Here is a 7,732-nt window from a genome sequence, read left to right as displayed (position 1 = left end):
GTCGATCAATCGAATTGTTCGATTTTTCTGTTTCCTCTTTCGAGTTCTCGAGACTGTTCAATTGTGTTCGTTTTAACCAGCAAATTGTTTAATATGTGTAGATTTTGTTAAATTGTGTGATAAACAAACTAATCAAACAAAAATATTTTTTCTTTTTACAGGTTTATTTTTTTATTAATAAATAACTGAAATAAGCATATTATAAAGAAAGTCTCTTCATGGCAATTTATATACCAGAAATAAATTAGTCAATAAATTAATTTAATCTCTCAAATTCTATTATATCGAAGTATGGATTTTCTTTTTAATATATAGGTTGTTTGATAACATATGTGTATGTATCATAAAATATTGAAATTAACATGTCGATACAAACTTGAACTAATGTATCTTATAAATATTCGTTCTGCTTTTTGATAAAATAATAATATACATTTTGAGTTAAATCGTGTGCGAAGCATATACAACTAATCTGTAAATCTATGAACGTCTTCAAGAGTGGCATGTAACTGTAAAATATATACAATATTTTAGGAGACAATCCTTGAGCAGTTTCAAGCATTCACAGCTGGCCCTAATCTAATGTGTGGTAGAGGATTAAAGGGGGTCGTATTTCGAATTTCTTTTTCTAGACACGTCGAATAAATGTCGGCAGTAAGTTCGCTCAGTGGAATCTCCTTGTCGTTCTTGGCGGCCTTCACGGCATCATCCACTGATTTTCTGATTTCATTTTCTATTGTCTATAACAGGAAAAAACGATATGAATTTATTTCGATCGATTAAAGAAACAAGAGAATAAATTTCTCTCTCTCTCTGTCTCTTTAATAACTCATGTTAATTTTTAATTGCGAAATCTCTATAAAAAGATATTGACTGACTTTGATTTCATCCGCAGTGACAAGATTAGCGTTCAGAATTTTTTCCTTGAAGCTGGTTAGAGGATCCCGAGTCTGCCGGACTTCCTGTACCTCTTCTCGCGTACGGTAGCTAGTTCCAGGATCCGACATACTGTGTCCGCTGTACCTGTATGTCATGGTTTCCATGACGATTGGTCCTTTGCCAGATGTGCAGTACTCTATCGCGAATCTTGTAGCTTCCCTCACAGCTAATACATCCATACCGTCTACCTGCACAAACAATTTTAACAGTCAATTTCGATGAAATAAAATGAGAAAATGAGTTTCTTTTAAAACAATAAATGGTAAATACCCATATTCCAGGAACATAATCGCCTCTGGTATAATATTCTGTGTTTGCCGAGGCACGCTCCGCGCTGGTACCCATTCCGTATCCATTGTTTTCGCAGACAAAGATGCAAGGTAAGTCCCACAACTTTGCCATGTTATAGACTTCAAACACTTGTCCTTGATTAGCTGCACCATCACCATATAATGCTAGACAGACCCCGCCATTATTCATGTATTTTTGTGCAAAGGCAATTCCAACCCCCAGTGGCACCTATAATACAAAGAAGAAAAATTTAAAAACTTGTGCATACAGAATATGTATTATATTTTATAATCAAGAACCAACCTGAGCCCCAACAATACCATTTCCTCCATAGAAATTCTTAGCATACATGTGCATTGAGCCACCCTTGCCTTTGGCATTGCCACCTTGTCTACCTGTGAGTTCTGCAAGAACACCAAAAGGTTCTATGCCCATCAAATAGGTCCATCCATGTGCACGGTAGGCTGTAATTACAGCATCTTGAGACCGCATTGCAGCTTTCATGCCAACAGCACAAGCTTCCTGTAAGAGACATAAAAGTAGTAAGAAGATTGAAGTAATTTTGAAACAAGTGTGTGTGAAAAAAAGGAAGTACACAAGCTAATCCTTACTTGTCCAGAATACAAATGACAAAAGCCACGAATAATCTTTTCCTTGTACAAGTTGCCAGCAGCTGTTTCTATACGACGTATCGTATGTAGATGCTTAAATAATTGTATAGCATCATCTCGAGTCACTGTAACTTGAGTGGATGGCCCTTGTGTCAGTTTGTGCAAACGAAAAGGTTTAGTTTCGAAGGAAGCTTCAGTGGCATAATTATTTTTCTTGCTAAAGAAAAATGACGCCACCTGAAAATTTATTTTATTTAACATTTATTAAACTTTGCAGCTTGCATGAAAATAACAAAATAACATTGTGACATGTGCAACAATGTAAAGTATTATTACATTATTTTGTGACTCAGTGTGATATTTCTTAAAAATTCAAAATTCTGAAATTTTTCATAAACATCAATTGCCAATTGACCTTTAAAATTCAAATTGTAAGAACAGCAGCACGATTTATCAAAAACTGCACCACAATCGAATCGCGAATATAAATAATTACCTCGTTCCAGCTTCCAAACTGACAAGAGTATGCAAAATAATGAAGAAAGAAGAAGACTCATAAAATATAATGTGTCGTATAAGTGAAGGAGAAAACAATCTGGGATTCACAACTTTGATACGCAAAGCGCGATATTGCAAATTAGAGGTCATACGATGCTCGTCACTCGTATGCACTTACGTTCCGACGTGATGATTGCGCGGCAACATTCCTGATGCAGCTCGGTATCATTTTTTTTTTGAGGAAGAAGAAAATTTTGAATTGGAAAAAGAGTTTGCACTTTGCAAAGTCAAGTCAAGGTGCCTTGTTATTCGTCCTCGAAAATTACTTGCGCCTGACGCGGACCAGCGTGGCTTAAATTCAACACTGCTCAACACTGAACAGCTGGTCACAGGTCACAGATTATAGATGATATGAAAAAATGCAACTGGTGCACAAATGACTCCACCAAAGTACAAAAAGTACTTTGTGCAGTACTTTGTTTTAGATATTCTGCTTTCAATTTTACTTTATGCTCAATTTTTATCTCATGTTATGGTTATTTATTGTGTAATAAAATTTTTTTATTATATAAGGTGACATTTATTATAGGCTCCGCGTGCGTCTTGTGAATTTTTCATCCAACAACCAATAGTGAATGATCACGTGATATAATGAAAAAATGAGCAGATTTATTTACACTATTTAAGGTGCGTTCAAAAATCTTAAGGTAGAGCAGGATTTAATTAACCAATGAGAGCAAAAAGATATCTTTGCTCCTTTTGTTTTGATTGGTCAATTAAAGATGCTGTTCTATCCTGTGGATAAGATTTTTGAACGTATCTCTAAACGTCATGACGTAACATGTGTGTGACAACATAATCATATGATTCTTCAGACCGCGCGTTTTTCTTCAAGATATGGAAAACAATGAAAAGTAAGTATTACTTAGATACCTTTTTCTTTTTTTTCAAAATCATTATTGACGATAACATTTTGTCTTTTATGTATGATAGTGATTTATTATATCTTTTGTGATCTACTGAAATAAATAAGATTTTATAAAATTTCAGAAACACAAGTTGAAGATTTCATAAAGAAATGGAGGGCGATGATTCGCGCAAATATAACCGGAAAATTGTCTCCTTCAAAGATTTTGGCAGATTTAAGTTAGCAGAGAAAAAATACGATGATACTTCTCTCAATGTATATACAGCAAGACTGAACGATTTGAGACAAGATATACTACATAAAGCGAAATTAAAATGGAGTAAGTCATGTTTGTATATTTTCAAGACTTTCTTACTTATCATGTATATTATCTATATTATTCTACTTGCCTATGTTACAGTTAATTATTCATATACAGAGATCTCGCATTTGGTCTTGGAAAATCCAGAAAAATCATATATTTTGATAGGAATACTCTATAAAGATCAGAAGCTAAAACCTTCTTTGTTGCGTGAACTCAGCAAGGAGCTGCAATTGGAAGCTCAACCAAATAAAAATTACGCATCAGATGATGACAAATTATTTCTGGAGGATGAAACATTACGTATAAGATTAGTAGGAAATCATGTAAACATTCAAGAAGTAGTTACAGGACTTGTCTGTGCCATATTAGGACATGAATTAGAAAATGGAACATTCTGGGTATATATTACATAATTAAAAATTAAAGATGGGAATATGACATGCTGATATAAAACGTTTTTAGGTAGAGGACTGGTGTTTTCCAGGATATTGCCCGAAGCCTTGCACATCAAGTGGCTCATTGGTGGAAAATGCAAAAATTTTACTAGTTTCTGGATTAGATTTTGTTAATAATACAGATCAGCTCAGCTTAGATTTACTTTCAGAATGGATAACTGGGATGGCAGGTTCTATCAATGTGCAAGAGGAAGAAGCAGTAGTTGCTAGAGTCATCATTGCTGGTAAGAAAGCTAAAACATATTATCTGATTGGCAATGCCTTCATGTAAAAATAATGAAATGTTCAGGAAACACTATTCGTGGTTCTACAAAGATATACTATCATAAAGGCTACCGTGAAACGAAATCATATGATCAACTCAAGATCAAAGAAGACATAACAGCAATGCATAAACTTGACACTTTTCTCAGTAACATCCTCCATTGCTGTTGTGTCATACTGATGCCCGGCGAATTTGATCCTGCCTGCAATTATAGTATGCCTCAGCAACCTTTTCATCCATGTACTCTGCAAAAGTCGGCCAGGTAGCAAATAATGTTTGCAGCCTGTCAAGAGCTTCCATTACATAATACTATTCAGATATAATGTAGGTTCAAGAGCATGTATGGTGCAACTAATCCGTGGATCGGAAATATCGGGGGTCGTATTATAGCCGGTTCATGTGGCGGACCAATAGTGGATATCATGAAAATCGCTGGATTATCCCAATTGTCTCCATTGGAGTGGCTGGAACGAACCTTAATTTGGCGACATTATGCTCCAACTGGTCCAGACACGCTTCCTATTTATCCATTCTTCAAAAATGATCCGTTTGTTATAAAGGAATGCCCAGATATATATTTTGCCGGAAATATGGATAAATATGATACGAAATTAATTACAGGTAAGGGAATATTTTTTTAATCCAATTTTTTGATCAGCTCTTTAGTTCGCGGTATAATTCACGTACCGAATGTGTAGCTGATGAGGGGCAAATGATAAGATTGATATGCATTCCAAAGTTCTCGGAATCAAAGACAGCGGTGCTAGTCAATTTACAAGACTTGACGACGCAGCCTATTTCATTTGGTGATAGCTGATACAATTTGTTTTATATTATTTAAAAGGCAAAATAAACGTTTTATAATTATTGTGTCAAGGAAATTATGATAACAAAGTATCCAAAGAATAAAATGTACATATAAAGAATAGAAATCAATATAAAACTTTAATATAAAAAATAGAAATCAATATAAAACTTTAATATAAAAAATAGAAATCAATATAAAACTTTACAAAATATTTTTAAATATATAATTAAATTTATTGATCTGAATATATATATATATATATATATATATACTAAATATTGTATATAATTATTTATTACAGTTACATAGTCCATTTATCTTTGTATATATATATCTTTGTCTATATATATATATATATATATATATATATATATATCTTAATGTCATACTTAACATAAAATTATTTATGAATAAATAATCTGTTCAAGAATATGTTTTATAAAACAATTTGTATAACAAATAAGAAAGAACCTTCTTATTTCATAATACCATTCACGAACACATGTATCTTTTTAATTATCTCTTTACATATATATATGCAAAACATACATACATATATACATTATATATATACATATATATATGTTTATATTTATATATAATGTTTCTCTAAATGATTTTATCTTTGCTCATTTTGTAAAAATAATACAAGATGTCATATATCATCTGAGAAGTAAAATAAATATTATTCATATAATATTTTCTTTTACTCATTTCTACATAATGAATATTATCATTATTCTTTGGCACACATTTAGTATTTTCTTAAATTATTATATCAGTCATAAAATATATCATTAGATTTTTGCTAAGATTTACACAGATGCGTTATATCTTTTTTTTTTAAACGCAAATGCATGCATGAATTAAGGAAGGAAGACCAGTAGTCGAAATGCCGTTTATGAAACTCTCAACTCGTACTTCATCTCGATCATCATTTAGCGTTGTAACTTTTCAGAGACCTGTGACGTTGTCCTGATCGTTCTCCCATCGGGAATGCTTGCTCTGATAAAAATTCTGAGTTTCCGAAGCGCAAGATCTGGAGGCAATAGGAATATTCATGCGAACGACGGTTGATTCTAATCGTTGTTCACTGTTCGATGAATCTTGAGTTTCGGAACTACTTGTTTGCTGATCCTCTTCGTTTCTCATAGCGCATATCACGTCTGTAAGGGCCACTATGTAATTCTTAGCCAGAGTTAATGTTTCGATCTTCGAGAGCCGTCTCTCTTTTGTAACGTGCGGGATCACTTCGCGTAGAGACTAGAAAAAAAATATTATTCATATATGTTTTATAAAATTAATAGAATATTTTATACAGTTTGCTCTTCAAGAAATATCAGAGGCATGAAAAGATGTTTTCTCTGCTTTCTATAATAATATGTTACATTATTGTTTTATATAAATTTTGTTTTTTATTAATATATAATAAAAAATGTATTATTCTGTATTTACATACTTGAAACGCATCGTTCAAGCTGTGCATTCGCATGCGCTCTCGTTCATTGCTCTCCAGCCTCCTGAGAGTTCTCTCCCGCGCCGTGTTCCCTCTGGATGGTTTTGACAATTTCAACCTCGACGATTCAGTTTTTTTCGTCGTTCGTCGCACGCCTCTACCGCTCTGCGTTGATTCCGTGGCCCACTTTGTCTCCCATGTGTTCTCATTTGTCACCTTAGATCGCATAGTATATTCTTTTCTCCTGATGAAATAATAAAATTTCACTGTGTGATTACAATTTTAAAATAAGATTTTTTAAAAATATATTTTCTCTGCATATATATATATATATATATATATATATATATATATATATATATATATACATATATATTCTTTAACTTTTATATTATCTCAAATTTTGATATTGAGAAAAAAGAATGAGATTTAATGAGATTAAAAATTAATGCTTAACATTTTCTGTGACTTACTTTTGCGAATGTTTTGTGGAGTAGATCGTTGATTAATCGCTGTGGAAAAGATGATCTGTGATTTTTCTCGCGATTAATGTTATTTTCGTTATTTAATACATTTTAAACAGTCAGGATACGAAGCCACGTCAGGACTTTTTCAAAATTTGAAACCGTCGCAGCTCGGTGCCGCGTGTACTTGTTGAGCCACGCTGGAACAACGACTGACGTCGCGACGTCGGGGTGCGGCCGGCGCCGCCTTCCACCCTCGCTATTTTATCATGTACCCTGTGTTCTTTTTTTTCAATGACATCAGTTGTTTCATCGATATGCGTTTTAATCCTCGTACAATATATTCTTTATACAATATTCTACTTCTACAATATAATCTTTAATAATGTAAAATAAAAAACAATTTTAATATGCAAAATACTCTAATATATATTTGGAGAAAACACTATATATAAATTGTAATAACTTTACATTTTATTCGCATTCTAATTTTTTTCAAAATCTTTTTCTCACACTATCGATATATATTCTCTAAGTTATTATTCCAAGCGTGTTTAGAGTTTGCACTTTTTGCAGTTTAATCATTTTCTTTTCTAATTATTTTATTTTCTAATAATAGCAGATGAAAAAAATGAGCTGCGGGTATTTTATGCCACGTACACCCTATACAATGTTCCAGCATCTATATATGCGAGCGGGCTACAGGTGGGCGT

General features: G+C 32.9%; 3 protein-coding genes across 3 annotated transcripts; 1 reads left to right on the top strand and 2 right to left on the bottom strand.

Annotated features, from left to right (window-relative positions):
* Positions 1-211: 211 nt before the first annotated feature.
* Positions 212-2,947, bottom strand: LOC126856146 (probable pyruvate dehydrogenase E1 component subunit alpha, mitochondrial). Its single transcript, XM_050604412.1, has 6 exons — positions 2,518-2,947; positions 1,842-2,078; positions 1,534-1,752; positions 1,210-1,458; positions 879-1,127; positions 212-740 (listed from the first exon to the last, which is right to left on the bottom strand). Exons 1-6 carry the CDS (start codon positions 2,566-2,568, stop codon positions 555-557), a joined length of 1,191 nt encoding a protein of 396 aa, XP_050460369.1. The 5' UTR covers positions 2,569-2,947; the 3' UTR covers positions 212-554.
* Positions 2,948-3,141: 194 nt separating this feature from the next.
* LOC126856143 (DNA polymerase delta subunit 2-like) lies at positions 3,142-5,282 on the top strand. The gene is made up of 7 exons (XM_050604409.1): positions 3,142-3,253; positions 3,390-3,586; positions 3,668-3,969; positions 4,034-4,250; positions 4,316-4,553; positions 4,620-4,912; positions 4,990-5,282. The coding sequence occupies exons 2-7, from the start codon at positions 3,418-3,420 to the stop codon at positions 5,106-5,108; spliced, it is 1,338 nt and encodes a 445-aa protein (XP_050460366.1). The 5' UTR covers positions 3,142-3,253; positions 3,390-3,417; the 3' UTR covers positions 5,109-5,282.
* Positions 5,283-6,053: 771 nt separating this feature from the next.
* LOC126856156 (protein dimmed-like) lies at positions 6,054-7,261 on the bottom strand. Its single transcript, XM_050604429.1, has 3 exons — positions 7,029-7,261; positions 6,559-6,799; positions 6,054-6,362 (listed from the first exon to the last, which is right to left on the bottom strand). Exons 2-3 carry the CDS (start codon positions 6,781-6,783, stop codon positions 6,054-6,056), a joined length of 534 nt encoding a protein of 177 aa, XP_050460386.1. The 5' UTR covers positions 6,784-6,799; positions 7,029-7,261.
* Positions 7,262-7,732: the final 471 nt, after the last annotated feature.

The sequence above is a fragment of the Cataglyphis hispanica genome, chromosome 17, assembly GCF_021464435.1.
Source record: "Cataglyphis hispanica isolate Lineage 1 chromosome 17, ULB_Chis1_1.0, whole genome shotgun sequence".
Lineage (NCBI taxonomy): Eukaryota > Metazoa > Arthropoda > Insecta > Hymenoptera > Formicidae > Cataglyphis > Cataglyphis hispanica.
Note: the sequence above shows the minus strand (reverse complement) of the source record. Positions and strands in the feature narration are given on the sequence as shown.

Bases quoted from the DNA above. Each gene is read 5' to 3' on its own strand.
- LOC126856143 (XM_050604409.1), top strand. From the start codon at position 3,418: ATGGAGGGCGATGATTCGCGCAAATATAACCGGAAAATTGTCTCCTTC. The intron at 3,970-4,033 runs GTATATATTACA...AAACGTTTTTAG, and splicing joins TAGAAAATGGAACATTCTGG to GTAGAGGACTGGTGTTTTCC. The intron at 4,913-4,989 runs GTAAGGGAATAT...CCGAATGTGTAG, and splicing joins TGATACGAAATTAATTACAG to CTGATGAGGGGCAAATGATA.
- LOC126856146 (XM_050604412.1), bottom strand. From the start codon at position 2,568: ATGATACCGAGCTGCATCAGGAATGTTGCCGCGCAATCATCACGTCGG. The intron at 1,753-1,841 runs GTAAGGATTAGC...TGTCTCTTACAG, and splicing joins GTCATTTGTATTCTGGACAA to GAAGCTTGTGCTGTTGGCAT. The intron at 1,459-1,533 runs GTTGGTTCTTGA...TTTGTATTATAG, and splicing joins ATGGTATTGTTGGGGCTCAG to GTGCCACTGGGGGTTGGAAT.
- LOC126856156 (XM_050604429.1), bottom strand. From the start codon at position 6,783: ATGCGATCTAAGGTGACAAATGAGAACACATGGGAGACAAAGTGGGCC. The intron at 6,363-6,558 runs GTATGTAAATAC...TTTTTTTTCTAG, and splicing joins GCTTGAACGATGCGTTTCAA to TCTCTACGCGAAGTGATCCC.